Raw genomic sequence first — 14,156 nt, forward strand, 5'->3', positions numbered from 1 at the left:
TGGGAGGAGCAGAGCTGTCCCACCCAGTCCCGGCGGGGGCTTCTCTGCTCGGCCTGGGGCCTCTCCCTGGGCGGGTGACCTTTGTCATCTGCCAAGCCCGCTGTGAAAGCCAGGGCTGGTGGGACTGGAGTGGCTTAGCCTGCACTCCTGAGGCTCAGCACACAGGCATATCAAGCCTGTATAGGCGGCCAGGAGAAAAATAGACCCCTCCAGCCGGGCCACACATTCTGATGACAGAGCAGCTGGGGACGTAGGGATCGCAGTTTCCGGCCTGTGCCCGTAGGACACCCTGGCCACCTGACTCCCCTCCCTGCCCCATGGCTGTGTCTGCTGGTCTTGTTCTTGTCTCCATGAGGTCATGAGGTGCCATGCTCCCCTCACCTTATGGCTCCTTCCAAGCCCTGCCCTTCTTGCCCATTCCTAGTGTGAGCTGCCTGGGGTGAGCCATTGGGCCTGCTGCCTCCAGGTACCCGCCAGGCACCAGGTTGCCCTTGCCTGCGCCCTGCCAGCTTGGGCCTTGTATGTCTGTTGCAGTGTGCTCTTGCCTCCCCTCCCTTTGGTGTATTCATTTGGTTTCTTTTCTTTGACTAGCATAGCATATCGTCGAGTCATTCGTGTCTATCAGTATGAAGTTGGGGATGATCTGTCTGGAAGGTTTTTCTCCTTATTTCTCTTCTTACCTCACTGTGGCTTTACTGATGCACTCTTGACATCCCCAGGCGGCTCCACCCTGACTAACCTGCCGCCCTCGGCCGCTTGGGAAGGAGGGGTCTGTCCTCCCACTGCACCGGCACCCAGCCTCCTGCCCCCAGGTCCTGGGGGGCATTTTCCCCGGGGGGACATGGCGTGACTGTGAGTCTGACCTGCTGGGGTAGGAGGAAGCCTGGTGCCTTGCCTTGCTAGAGCACTTTGAACTTGAGGAGATTGCAGAGCTAACCCTGGCTCACTGGGTTTTAAAAGGGTAGGCTGGGGCGAATGTGGGTACAGGGGAGCTTGGGCTAAAACCCCACCAAGGCCATACACCCTGTGTGAATCCGTCCTTGCACGTCCCTAACTTGTTTGTCGTCTTTGTTTACTGGTAGCCTCTGTGACCTGGCACTGTGTTCTCTTGGGAAGGAGCTTCCCCAAAGCCCATCTGCTCTCAGAACTTGATCCTAGAGAGGAGGCTGCCTCCCTGACTGTGTCTAGAGGATGAAACCGGGATCTGGGGCTTAGTCACAGCCATCCCTCCTTTTGGCACAGTTGGTTGTGATCTCCCAGCACTCCACTTGTGTCGTTTGTCTGCAGGGTCGTGCTCATTCCCCCTAGAATGGGGCTCCCTCCTCAGGAACCTTGCCAGGACACTCCAGGGTTTCTATGGGGAGGCTGTCAGGTTCTCAGCCTCCCCTCTGCCCTGAGGTTTCCCGTCTGTCAGGTGTCAGGGTGTCCCATCCCCTCCAAGGCTGCAGAGAGGATGCTCAGACAGGCTTGCAGCTGCCCTGCACCCATGGGGGAATTTAAACTCCATTCCTGAGTCATCCTGGCCTTGGGAGCAAGACGAGTGGGCTCAGCCCTGGCCCACACCAAGGCAGCAGCTTCCCATCTCTAAAATGGGAGAAATGCTCCCTGCCCTCCCTGGATTCCTGGGGCCCATTAGATAAAGATGGCCAATTGCAGTTAGGTTCAGTGCCCTTAAAAGGAATGTGAGGTTGCCAGGTACTGCTCTGAGAGAAGGTTCATTCTGAGCGCTCGGCCAGCTGGGAGCAGGCCCTTTTCCTTACTGTCCTTCTGTGTCTAGGTCCTGCATGGTGGAGGAGTCGGGGACCCTCGAATCCCAGCTTGAAGCTACCAAAGTAAGTGCCCATGGGGCTGTGGCCCAGCAGAGACTCCTCACCCAGCCACCCCCCAGGCTACCCCTTCCCTTCCTGGTTTAAAGTCAGGAACCAGATGTGCTATTGTACTCTTTTCCCTTGGCCTAAAGCAGTCTAGGGCTCTTCACTCTCTCTTCTTTTTTCTTTCTTTCTTCATGGAGTCTCATTCTGCCGCCCAGGCTGGAGTGCAGTGGTGCGATCTTGACTCACTGCAACCTCCATCTCCTGGGTTCAAGCGATTCCCCTGCCTCAGCCGCTCCCAAACAGCTGGACTACAATGTGCCAGCACGCCCGGCGAATTTTTGTTTCTTTTTAATTATCTTTTGAGATGGAGTTTCACTCTTGTTGCCTAGGCTGGAGTGCAGTGGGCATGGTCTTGGCTCATTGCAACCTCCACCTCCTGGGTTCAAGTGATCCTCCTGCCTCAACCTCCCAAGTAGCTGGGATTACAGGCGCCCACCACCACACCTGGGCCGTTTTTGTATTTTTTGTAGAGACGGGGTTTCATCATGTTGGCCAGGCAGACTGGTCTCAAACTCCTGACCTCAGGTGATCTATCTGCCTTAGCCTCCCAAAGTGCTGGAATTAAGCGTGAGCCACCACACCTGGCCTAATTTTTATGTTTTTAGTAGAGACAGTGTTTTGCCATATTGGCCAGGATGGAGCTGCCATCCAACTCCTGATCTCCAGTGATCTGTCCGCCTCGGCCTCCCAAAGTGCTGGGATTATAGGCGTGAGCCCCCACTCCCTACCGAGGGCTCTTCACTATAAAGAAAGTCTGGGGCTGGGTGTGGTGACTCACGCCTGTAATCCCAGCACTTTGGGAAGCTGAGGCGGGTGGATTGCTTGAAGTCAGGAGTTCGAGACCAGCTTGGCCAACATGGTGAAACCCCATCTCTACTGAAAATACTAAATATTAGCTGGGTGTGGTGGCAGGCACCTGTAATCCCAGCTACTCAGGAGGCTAAGGTAAGAAAATCACTTGATTCTGGGATGCAGAGGTTGCAGTGACCTGAGATCAGGCCATTGCACTCCAACCTGGGTGACAAGAGCGAAACTCCATCTGAAAAAAAATTAAGTCTTTAGGCACAGTGGCCCACACCTGCCCCAAGTCCAGCATGGGCAATGTAGCAAGACCTTGTCTTAAAAATAAGGCTGGGTGCGGTGGCTCATGCCTGTAATCCCAGAACTTTGGGTAGGCCAAGACAGGCAGATCACTTGAGCCTAGAAGTTCAAGACCAGCCTGGTCAATGCAGTGAAACTTCACTTCTACTAAAAATACAAACATTTGGGTAGGTGTGGTGGTGGGCACCTGTAATTCCAGCTTCTCAGGAGACTGAGGCAGGAGAATCACTTGGACCCAGGCGGTTGCAGTGAGCTGAGATTGCCCCACTGCACTCTAGCCTAGGTGACAGAGTGAGACTCCATCTCAAAAAAAAATTAAAAATCTTTGGCCATTGCTTCCTGGAGTCCTCGCCGCACTTAGCCCCCTGGCAGGTCTACCAGCTGCTTTAGAACCCTCACATTGAAAGTCTCTCCTCCTGCTGAGGTGGTTGGGGTTTCTTCAGCTTCACCCCATCCCACTATTCCTATTCTAAAATGTTCTTGTTTTAAGAGGTCTCAGGCCAGGCCTGGAGCAGGAACCAGAGGGCAGTAAGTGGCTCCTGGGCTGGTGACTGAGCTGAGGGCCCCTGTCTGAGCATTTGTGCTCCCCGCCCCTGCAGCGCAAACACCAGGAAATCCGAGCCATGAGAAGTCAGCTCAAAAAGATTGAGGACCTGGGGGCCGCCATGGAGGAGGCCCTCATCCTGGACAACAAGTACACGGAGCACAGCACTGTGGGCCTGGCCCAGCAGTGGGACCAACTGGACCAGCTGGGCATGCGCATGCAGCACAACCTGGAGCAGCAGATCCAGGCCAGGTACCCGGGAGGGCTGTGGGCCAGGCTCAGCCTGGAGCCCAGGGAGGAAAAGACATGGTCACCTGCTGTGTGGAGGGTCTGCTCCCTAATTTCTGTTTTTCTTCCAGGAACACGACAGGTGTCACTGAGGAGGCCCTCAAAGAATTCAGCATGATGTTTAAGTGAGTTCAGCCCTACTCGCCCTGGCTGGGTGGGGGGTGTTCGGCAGCAGGGCTGTGTGCTGAGCTGCCCTCGGCTTTGTGCTGCAGACACTTTGACAAGGACAAGTCTGGCAGGCTGAACCATCAGGAGTTCAAATCTTGCCTGCGCTCCCTGGGCTATGACCTGCCCATGGTGGAGGAAGGGGAGCCTGACCCTGAGTTCGAGGCAATCCTGGACACAGTGGATCCAAACAGGTAAGCCTTAGGCCGGGTGCTGTGAGCCTGCACCCTGAGCACCCACCTGCCCTCCCTGCTCAGGCTCTTGCTCCTCCTCTCCTAGAGATGGCCACGTCTCCCTGCAAGAATACATGGCTTTCATGATCAGCCGTGAAACTGAGAACGTCAAGTCCAGCGAGGAGATCGAGAGCGCCTTCCGGGCCCTCAGCTCAGAGGGAAAGCCTTACGTGACCAAGGAGGAACTCTACCAGGTATGGGCCTCAGGAGGTGGGTGAAGAGGTGTCCTTTGGAAAACTAAAGCCACATTTGTGGCAGAGCCGAGTCTGGGGCAACAGGCCCTGTGCTGGGTACAGGAGTTTTCTCCCCATTTACAAATCAAACCCAGTATGGACTGAAGTCCTGGATCTGCTCGTAGCAGCAGCTCTGAGCCCCCAGCATCCTGAGACCTGGGAGGTCAGGTTTGAAGTGGGTGCAGCTGGCTCAGACACTAGGTGTGGTCTCTTACCCCATAGAACCTGACCCGGGAACAAGCTGACTACTGCGTCTCCCACATGAAGCCCTACGTGGACGGCAAGGGCCGTGAGCTTCCCACTGCGTTCGACTACGTGGAGTTCACCCGCTCGCTCTTTGTGAACTGAGCCACTCCCTGGGTCACCCGCCCCTCGCTGCTTGCCCCGCGTCGCCTTGCTGCATGTCCGCTCCTCTGTGTGCTCTCACTTTCCACTGTAACCTTAAGCCTGCTTAGCTTGGAATAAGACTTAGTAGAAAATGGTGCTTCACTAACCCGCTTCCGGTCCAGTCACAATCACCATGTCACTGTGGGGACCCAGATCCACGTCTTGAAGCAGCTGCCCTCATTCCGACTTCAGAAAATCAAAGCAGCTGGCTCTTCCCCTTGTTCTCCCGCCCTCCCCCAAATCTGTTTTCATGTAAAAGACAAATAAATGATGACTTCCCCCAAAACTTTGCTTTTCTTCATTCAGCTTGTTGTCAGAAACACAAGGCTCGGCACAGCGAAGGCTTGCACCCGCCTCCGGGACCCCTCAGGTGGCCACTTCCGCTGCCAGGCGGTCCAGGTCCTCAGCTTCCCGGGGCCCTTGTTCCACGAACTCTGTGCTCAGCTGCCACACCTTTACTGTGCCCTGGGCATCGCCCGCGGCCAAGAGCTGAGTCTGCTGGCTGTTGAACTCCAGACAGTAGACAGGGCTTTCATCCTGGGTTTGCTTGATCAAAACTGTGGGTTTCTGGGAGCTTTTCTGGAGATCAAACAGCAGCACGTCACCTGAAAAGACAGACACATGGAGTAAGAGAAACTCTAGAGACCCACCACATGGCAGGAGGAGGCTACCGCCTGGGTTCAATCCTGTCGTGTGCAGCCACGGTCGCTTTGAGTTGGGTTGCTGGAGGGAAGCCATCCTTACCCCCACGTGCAGTCTTTCTCCAACCCAGAACCCCAGGTACAAGCAGGGGCCAGACCACCCACCCCTTAAAAGAGATCCAGGCCTGGCGGCCCCTTCCTACCTTCCCCAGAGGCAGCTGCAAAAACCAAGGGCCGCACTGGGGACCAGCGCACAGCAAACAGATACTTGAGGGAGAGCTGCAGCGAGGTCAGGGGAGGGGCCTGCAGCATGGAGTACAGGTGGACATGCCCGTCGGTCCCAGCGCTCAGGAAGAGATTCCTAGATGGGATGCAGGGGGCCAGGCAAGGGAATCAGTGCTGGGGTCTGGGTGGTGCTGGCCCCCAACACCAGACCCCTCCTGGGCTACCAAGCTCATGAAGAGCCTCCCTGGTCCCTGAGCCTGGAGCTGGTCCTCTCTTAGAGGGACAATGCCTGGGCAAACCACCAAAGACCTGGACAGGGTCTCAGGTGGGCAGAAGGCAAGCACTTGAAGCAGTTCGTCATGAGGCTTGGCAGGCTAGAGACCCGCAGGGCAGGGATGCCCTGGCCCCACTAAGCCTCGGGCCCAGGCCTCCCCTGCCTACCTGTGGAAGGGGGAACAGCTCACAGAGTAGACAGGACCACCATGGGGGGAGAAGGTAAACTGTGCCGGGGCCCGCAGGGGCACAGAGCTGGGCATCCGCGTGAGGGCTGCCTCTCCAGCTGCCAGGGAACACTTGAGCGGGAAGCCACCTTCCGTGCCCAGAATGAACAGCCTAGGGTCAAAGCTGGAGAAGGCCACTGCCGTGGCGCCCACCTCGGTCTCCCCCCGGGAATGCTGTGGAGAAATGGCAGCAGCAGGGTCAGAGCCAAATGCATCAGATGGCACTGTCCCAACAGAGCCAGAGAACAGGAGGGACGACCACAGCAAGTCGGGCCCACTGGCCACACCTTCCCGCCCCCAAGGCTCTCCAGCGCAGGCCAAGGCAGTTTCCGGGCGCCCGCGTACCTTCTTTAGCTTGGTGCTCCGTGGCAGTTGCTGCATGACCAGGGCGAAGCCCTCCGTGAGCTGCAGCTGGCCCGCCCCGACGCCACGCCAGAGCAGCACCTTCCCGTCAGTGGCCACACTCAGCACCTGGAAGCGGTGGCTGTGCCCGGGCTCGGGCAACCACACCACCTGAAATGACAGTGTGCAGGGCCAGGATGGAGACAAGGGACACCTGCCCCAGGTGTTACACTCCACCCCTACCTTCCCTCTCTTCCAGGAAAAAAAGAATTATCAGGGAGGCCCAAGAGCCAGGCTCACCCACCAGGGGGCAGGCCCAGAGGGTTCCCAGGGCCCTCTCCAGTCCCAGAATCCCAGTGCCGCTCACTCGGTGCCTGCAGAGGAGGCTGGGAATGGCCACAGGGCCCTGGGAGTGGCTCCTGAGGGGGGTGACTCATGCTGTGGGAGCTCTGAGAATGCAGGAGGCAACTGTCCAATTGCCAACGCCCGGGTGACCTTCCTAGGAGAGTGGGCGCCCTCTGCCTAGCTCTGCCTCAGGGCCCACCCCGCCCGGCAGCCCCTGCCCTGACCTGGGACACAGGGTCTGTGTGGGTGTCATCCGTCAGGCCTGTGCGCCACAGCAGCGGGTCCTCAGGACGGCTCAGGTCCCACACCAGCACCTCGCCACTGTACAGCCCTCCTGCAGGGATAGTGGGCCTGGGCAGAGGCTCAGCCCTACCTTCAGCCTGGCTTCCTGGCCAAGCACCCGCCCTGGCCCACCCACAGGGCCAGGTGGCAGAGCCACTTGGCTGGAAGTCATCCCCACAGAGGGAGAGTCCTAGCCCCCAGCTCCCCTGCTGTACCCCAGGGAGGTACACCTCTGCCCTGCACCTGGCAGCTCCCTCCAGCGTTGTCTGCCCCGTACCACTGATGGCTTCCCAAGGGCACCTGCCTCTTTTGGCCTCTCCACAGCCCCCTAGCCCCGACCGTGGACCCTTTCCAGACTCCTCCTCCGAGTTCCACCCCCTCAGGCCTCACCACAGACCTTCACCTGGGCTCCACGCTGAGGGGGGTCAGGGCCTGCCTTTCTGTCTCCGGGCCAAAGGGCCCATGAAAAGCTCCCTTGTGTGCCTCTGCAGGGCGGGAAGCTGAGTCCTGAGAGGAGAGGAGGCAGAGGCAGCAGGTAGCTCACCTGCGACATGGGAGGGCTGCGTGGGGTGGAAGGCCAGACACAGGACAGCGCTGGGGACCTCCACCACGGCCAACGGCTGCCGGGGACTCAGGCCTCGCCGGTCCAGGTTCCAGGCACACACGAAGGACTTAAGCGTGCTCCAGTCCCCATGGTCCAGCCTGCACACAGACACACCTTAGCCGGCTGTGCCCCTGGGTGGGGCTCCTATCACCCACCCCACCTCTCTCCCCACTAGCCCTCGACACATTCGCTATGTCCTTGTCACCACTAGACACTACTCTGGGTATTGAAGTGGCCCACGCTCCACTCCAGCACCCCAAGGGCGTGACATTCTCTGGAAAACGGTCCCCCGGCACCAAGGATGGTCCATGCCATGCAGGATGGGGATGCAGCGAGGCAGGCAGGCCCAGGGCCGCCGGGCAGGGGGGAGGGCGGTCCTGGCACTCAGCCCCACTGCCTGCTCTTCTCCTGCCACTTGTTGTCACCCCCGCCCAGGAAGCCTTAAGAAGAGACTCCCAGGATGGCCAAGCTCTTAGAACCAACTCTTCCCTGTGCAGCTACAGAGACAAGGTCCAGCGAGGGTCCTGGAGTGGCACGCTGCCCTCACCCGCCCCACTGCCACTCACCTGCCGTAGGCACAGGCCACCACGGAGCCAGTGGAGTTCCAGGAGATGCCGGTCACATGCAGACCTTGCGCTTGGGCTGGAGGGTAGCCCAGGGTATACAGACAAGACACCTGCGGAGACGTCCCCAACCCTGAGTCCCAAAGCCACCAGCAGAGGGCCTTGTGACTGCCTAACCAAAAACCCCACCTAGGCCAGGCCACATTGGCCCTAGAGGCCCTCAAGTCCATCGGCCAGGCCTAGAGGAAAACGTGGAGTGTTCATCCCCACATCTGTCCCAGCAGGATGCTTCCAACAGCCCAGAAGGCATGGCCTGAGAAGCAAGGCCCACCAGGCTCCTGCCCAGAGCGGCAGCTGCCCTCACAGGCGCACTCCACAGTTTCCAAGCCTCAGGGGCTGTAGCAGGAAGGTAGGGATGGCTGCCAGCAGCATAAAAATGCCCAACATGGCCGAGTGGGACACTCGACAAGGGGTCAAGCAAACCATCCAACGTCATACTGTGCTACACGCATATGATTTTTTGGTGGTGGTGGTGGTGAGTTGGTTGGTTTTCTTTTTTGAGACAGAGTCTCACTCTGTGGTCCAGGCTGGAGTGCAATGGTGCAATGTCCACTGACTGCAACCTCCACCTCCCAGGTTCAAGTGATCCTCATGCCTCAGCCTCCCAAGTAGTTGGGACTACAGGCAAGCATCACCACACCCGGCTAATTTTTGGGTGTATGTTTGTGTGTGTGTGTGTATGTATGTGTGTGTGTGTGTGTGTGTGTATATATATATATATATATATTTTTTTTTTTTTTTTTTTCTCTTTTCTTTTTAAGAGACGGAGTCTTGCTGTGTCACCCAGGCTGGAGTACAGTGGTGCGGTCTCTGCTCACTGCAACCTCCGTCTCCTGGGTTCCTGCCATTCTCCTGCCTCAGCCTCCGGAGTAGCTGGGACTACAGGCGCCCGCCACCATGCCTGGCTAATTTTTTGTATTTTTGGTAGAGATGGGGCTTCACTGTGTTAGCCAGGATGGTCTCGATCTCCTGACCTCGTGATCCGCCTGCCTCAGCCTCCCAAAGTGCTGGGATTACAGGCATGAACCACTGCACCCAGCCTAATTTTTGTATTTTTAGCAAAGATGGGGTTTCACCATGTTGCCCAGGTTAGTCTCGAACTCCTGACCTCAGGTGATCCACCTGCCTCGGTCTCCCAAAGTGCTGGGATGACAGGCGTAAGCCACGGTGCCCAGCTGCACACAATTTTTTGTCTAGCTCTGGCATCTTGCTTTCAGTTCCCAGCCGGCCACAGCCACAAGTGAGGAGGCTGACAACCAGCCTAGTCAGGGGTAGGCACCAGCTGCCCAGGAAGTAGTGTGTGCCAGGAATCCAAACAGCCTCCCAGATCCTCTGACGTTTCAGATCTGTTGACCTCATGATTCTACATAAAGAAACTATCCACTGAAGGCTGGGCGCAATGGCTCCTGTAATTTCAGCACTTTGGGAGGCTGAGGCAGGAGGATAGCTTGAGCTCAGGAGTTCAAGACCAGCGCAGGCAAGATGGTGAAACCCCGTCTCTACCAAAAATACAAAAATTAGCTGGGCATGGGGGCCAGAGCCTGTAATCCCAGCTACTCAGGAAGTTGAGGTGGGAGGATCACTTGAACCCAGGAGACAGAGGTTGCACTGCTGCTCTCCAGCCTAAGCAACAGAGCAAGACCGTGTCTCAGGAAAAAAAAAAAAAAAAGGCCGGACCTGGTGGCTCAACACCTGTAATCCCAGCACTTTGGGAGGCCGAGGCGGGCGGATCACGAGGTCAGGAGTTCGAGACCATCCTGGCCAACATGGTGAAACCCCGTTTCTACTAAAAATACAAAACAATGAGCCAGGCGTGGTAGCGGGCACCTGTGGTCCCAGCTACTCGGGAGGCTGAGGCAGGAGAATAGCATGAACCTGGGAGGTAGAGGTTGCAGTGAGCTGAGATCGCGCCACTGCACTCCAACCTGGCAACAGAGACTCCATCTCAAAAAAAAAAAAAAAAAAAAAAAAACCCTTTTTGTTAAAAAAAAAAAAAAAACTATCCACTGGAAAGACTCCCCACTCCACAGCCATACCCCGGGCAGGGCTGGAGCACGTGCAAGAGGTGCCTCTGCTGTGGAGAACAAGCTGGCAGGAGACCAGGACTAGCAACTCCACTCCTAGGTTTAGACCCAAGAGAAATGAAAACTCATGTCCGCCGGACACAAGCGCATGACTCACAATACCCAAAAAGGGGAACAGCCCAAACGTCCATCAGCTGATGAGTGGCTAAATGAATATGGTCTGTCGATGGAACACTATGCAGCTGTAAAAAGGAATGCAGCACCAATCCAAGCCACAACGTGCATGAACCCATTATTTTCAAACAAGGCTATACAGTGGGCTAGGAGGTAGAAGGAAGCTCTTGCAGGCCTGGTAATGTTCACTTTGTTGATCTGTGTTCTGGTTCAAGAAATGTTTACACTTTGTAAAAAATCATCTCAGGAGGCTGAGGCAGGAGCATCTCGAGCCCATGTGAAGTGCAGCCTGGGCAACATAGGAAGACCCTAACTCTAAAAACATTTTTTTGGCCAGGTGCGGTGGCTCACGCCTGTCATCACAGCACTTTGGGAGGCTCAGGCAGGTGGATCACCTGAGGTCAGTAGTTCGAAACCAGCCTGCCCAGCATGGTGAAATCCTGTCTCCACCAAAAACACAAAATTAGCCAGGTGTGGTGGCGGGTGCCTGTAATCCCAGCTACAGGAGAATTGCTTGGACCTGGGAGGCGGAGGTTGCAGTGAGCCAAGATCATGCCACTGCACTCCAGCCTGGGTGAAACAGCAAGATTCCGTCTCAAAAAAAAAGACAAAGACACAAGCTCCCTCATCTCAAACCCAATGCTGTCTGCCCAACTGCCCATCAGTGTTTACAGGGTCATGACTCTGGACTGTACCTGGAGGGCAGATGACCTGGAGCATGGTAGTGAAACCAGAGAGACTGGGGTTCAAGTTCTGGCTCAGCCAGGGTATAGCTGTGTGGCCCTGGACAAGTCACTTAGCCTCTCTCAGCCTCATCTATAAACTGAAGATTATAATAGCACTACCTCATACAGTTGTTTTTTTTTGTTTGTCTTTTTTTCAGAAGGAGTCTTGCTCTGTTGTCCAGGCAGGAGTGCAGTGGTGTAGTCTCAGCTCACTGCAACCTCTACCTCCCGGGTTAAAGCAATTCTCCTGCCTCAGCCTCCCGAGTAGCTGGAACTACAGGCGTGTACCACCACGCCTGGCTAATTTTTGTATTTTTAGCAGAGACAGGATTTCACTATGTTGGCCAGGCTGGTCTGGAACTCCTGACCTCAGGTGATCCGCCCACCTCGGCCTCCCAAGTGCTGTGATGACAGGCGTGAGCCACCGCGCCCGGCCTCATACAGTTGTTTTGAGGAGTGAGTAAGATACCACAGGAGACATTCTTAAATTGGGCCTGGCCCAAAAGAAGGCCCTCACTGTACCATACATGGGGAGGCAGAGCAGCCGGGCCACCCGGGCTCCAGCCTCTGCCTCCACTGCTCACCCGCTCAGTTTCACCCTGGACGTTACTTCCACATAGGATGTCCATCTCCCTAACCGTAAAGTGGACAGGACAGAACAAAACCTACCTCAAGGCCAGCAGTGAAGACTCACTGACTTATTCTTAGGGAACCTAGTCCAGTACCAGGCAGGACGTTAGAGCCTGGTGACTGCTGACCGTGACGACCACTGGCACGGCTGTTATTTGTGGGAAGGAAAACAAGGGGAGACAGAAGTGGGGCAGGGGCTCCACCCGAGGCTGCACCAGCCCATCCCCTACCATCTGCTGCTGCTCGGTCCAGTTCACCTCGAAGCCATCAAACGCGTGGCTCTGCCAGTTCTTGTTCAGCTCTCGGATGACCATGGCCTCCACTCTCCGAAGAAAGGCTGCGAGCCGAGGCATGTCGTACCGGGACAGGGGCTGCACGTTGACGGGCACAGGGGCCTCCGTCTGCACCTGGGCGTCCACATGACTCCGGGCCTGGGCGGACGCGTTGGCAGTGGCAATGCTGGCCGTCTGGCAACTTTTCTGCGGGGAGGGTGAAAACAAGCATCACCACCCGGCTGTTCTCGCCCAGCCCCCGCCCAGCCCCCTGCCTGCCCCTCCTGCTGGACCTCCTCCTAGGTGCGATGGGTCTCCGGCTAGCGGCCTCTCTCAGTGAGGTCTGGGTTGGAGATGGCCCCTTGACTCTCCATGTCCCACAGTCAATCAATGCCAGCCAACAGAGCACTGTGTCCGCACTGCAGCCCCAGGGACCAATTCAGGGCTGGCCAAGGGACCCACACAGGCCAGTGAGACCCTGCCCCAGACTTCTGGTACAATTCGGAGGAGCCAGAGGGCTCCATTTCTGAAGACGTGGAGGGCAGGCAGAACCACGTCGGCTCACACCAGCACCCTGGCAGACACATGGTCTGATGCCCATGAACACCCCAGCTTCACACCACCCCAGCTGCCTCCCTCAGCAGGCAGCCCTCCCAGCACCTGGGCGAGCAATGGCAGCTCCGGCATCCACTATGAGCTGCTGGGCGGGAGGCAGAGCACCGCCCCCAGAGGCCTTGCTCTCCACCCTGCCACCACGCCTACTATTCCTGGTCCCCTGCTTAGCTGTACCTGGCACAGGTACAAACATCAGAAAGGGAAGGAGAAGCCAGCCTCCCTATCTTACAGACATGCCCAATCTTCACCAAACGAAGGCTCTCTGGGCAGAAGCAATGATTGCTGCTGTGAGGGGCTTTCCCCAGGTGGCCAAGGGACAATGACAAGGCCCTGGACTGCCACACTCCCTCCTTCCCATCTCATGCAGGATTCGAGCTGGGCCAGGAGGCAAGCCCGGAGGAAGGAAGGGGGCCGGACTCACCAGGACAGTTCTCTTCTGAACAGAGAGGCCTCAGCACTGGTACCCACCCTCATCTCCACAGGCCACTCAATTCCCTCTGCTTGTCTGTGTCCTAGTGAACCGCAAGTCCCCTCGCATAAGACTCTGTCTGATCTTTGAATCCCCAGCACTTTGCACAGTATTTGGCACAAAGCAGACATTTATACACATACACACATACACACACACACAAAAAAAAACGCTGGCGCAGTGGCTCAGGCCTGTAATCCCAGCACTTTGGGAGGCCGAGGTGGGCGGGCGGGTGAATCACAAGATCTGGAGATCAAGACCATCCTGGCTAACATGGTGAAACCCGATCTGTACTAAAAATACAAAAAATTAGCCGGGCGTGGTGGTGAGTGCCTGTAGTCCCAGCTACTCAGGAAGCAGAGGCAGGAGAATGGCGTGAACCCAGGAGGCGGAGCTTGCAGTGAGCCGAGATCGCGCCATTGCACTCCAGCCTAGGCAATGGAGCGAGACTCCGTCTCAAAAAAGAAAAAAAAAATTAGACGGGTGTGGTGGCGCGTGCCTGTAATCCTAGCTACTCAGGAGGCTGAGGCAGGGGAATCACTTGAACCTGGGAGGCGGAGGTTGCAGTGAGCCAAGATCACGCCACTGCACTCCAGCCTGGGCTATGGAGGGAGACTCTGTCTCAAAAAATAAAATAAAATAAAATTATTGAGGTCAGGCACGGTGGCTCACGCCTGTAACCCCAGCGCTTTGGGAGGCCGAGGTGGGCGGATCACGAGGTCAGGAGATCGAGACCATCCTGGCTAATATGGTGAAACCCTGTCTCTACTAAAAATACAAAAAAATTAGCTGGGTGTGGTGGCGGGTGCCTGTAGTCCCAGCTACTCGGGAAGGCTGAGGCAGGAGAATGGCGTGAACCC

General features: G+C 56.7%; 2 protein-coding genes across 15 annotated transcripts in view; one reads left to right on the plus strand and one right to left on the minus strand.

Moving 5' to 3' along the window:
• SPTAN1 (spectrin alpha, non-erythrocytic 1) overlaps nucleotides 1-5,111 on the plus strand; it is an 85,740-nt gene extending 80,629 nt beyond the window's left edge. For 3 of the 14 annotated variants that reach the window (XM_009188080.4, XM_009188081.4, XM_009188085.4), the window contains 7 exons: nucleotides 592-654; nucleotides 1,778-1,832; nucleotides 3,575-3,771; nucleotides 3,879-3,932; nucleotides 4,020-4,166; nucleotides 4,252-4,399; nucleotides 4,661-5,111. In XM_009188080.4, coding sequence (XP_009186344.1) covers nucleotides 592-654; nucleotides 1,778-1,832; nucleotides 3,575-3,771; nucleotides 3,879-3,932; nucleotides 4,020-4,166; nucleotides 4,252-4,399; nucleotides 4,661-4,786 — 790 coding nt within the window. In that variant the 3' untranslated portion in view covers nucleotides 4,787-5,111. The remainder of the gene's footprint in view (nucleotides 1-591; nucleotides 655-1,777; nucleotides 1,833-3,574; nucleotides 3,772-3,878; nucleotides 3,933-4,019; nucleotides 4,167-4,251; nucleotides 4,400-4,660) is intronic. The other 11 variants (XM_009188086.4, XM_009188088.4, XM_003911222.3 and 8 more) reach the window with 6 other exon arrangements.
• The window catches only part of WDR34 (WD repeat domain 34), a 57,271-nt gene continuing 48,215 nt past the window's right edge, over nucleotides 5,101-14,156 (minus strand). The window contains exons 3-10 of the mRNA XM_031654773.1: nucleotides 12,171-12,419; nucleotides 8,331-8,440; nucleotides 7,705-7,862; nucleotides 7,103-7,212; nucleotides 6,537-6,704; nucleotides 6,133-6,365; nucleotides 5,670-5,827; nucleotides 5,101-5,430 (exon numbers count right to left, since the gene is read on the minus strand). Coding sequence (XP_031510633.1) covers nucleotides 5,192-5,430; nucleotides 5,670-5,827; nucleotides 6,133-6,365; nucleotides 6,537-6,704; nucleotides 7,103-7,212; nucleotides 7,705-7,862; nucleotides 8,331-8,440; nucleotides 12,171-12,419 — 1,425 coding nt within the window. The 3' untranslated portion in view covers nucleotides 5,101-5,191. The remainder of the gene's footprint in view (nucleotides 5,431-5,669; nucleotides 5,828-6,132; nucleotides 6,366-6,536; nucleotides 6,705-7,102; nucleotides 7,213-7,704; nucleotides 7,863-8,330; nucleotides 8,441-12,170; nucleotides 12,420-14,156) is intronic.

This window comes from Papio anubis, chromosome 13, assembly GCF_008728515.1.
Source record: "Papio anubis isolate 15944 chromosome 13, Panubis1.0, whole genome shotgun sequence".
Lineage (NCBI taxonomy): Eukaryota > Metazoa > Chordata > Mammalia > Primates > Cercopithecidae > Papio > Papio anubis.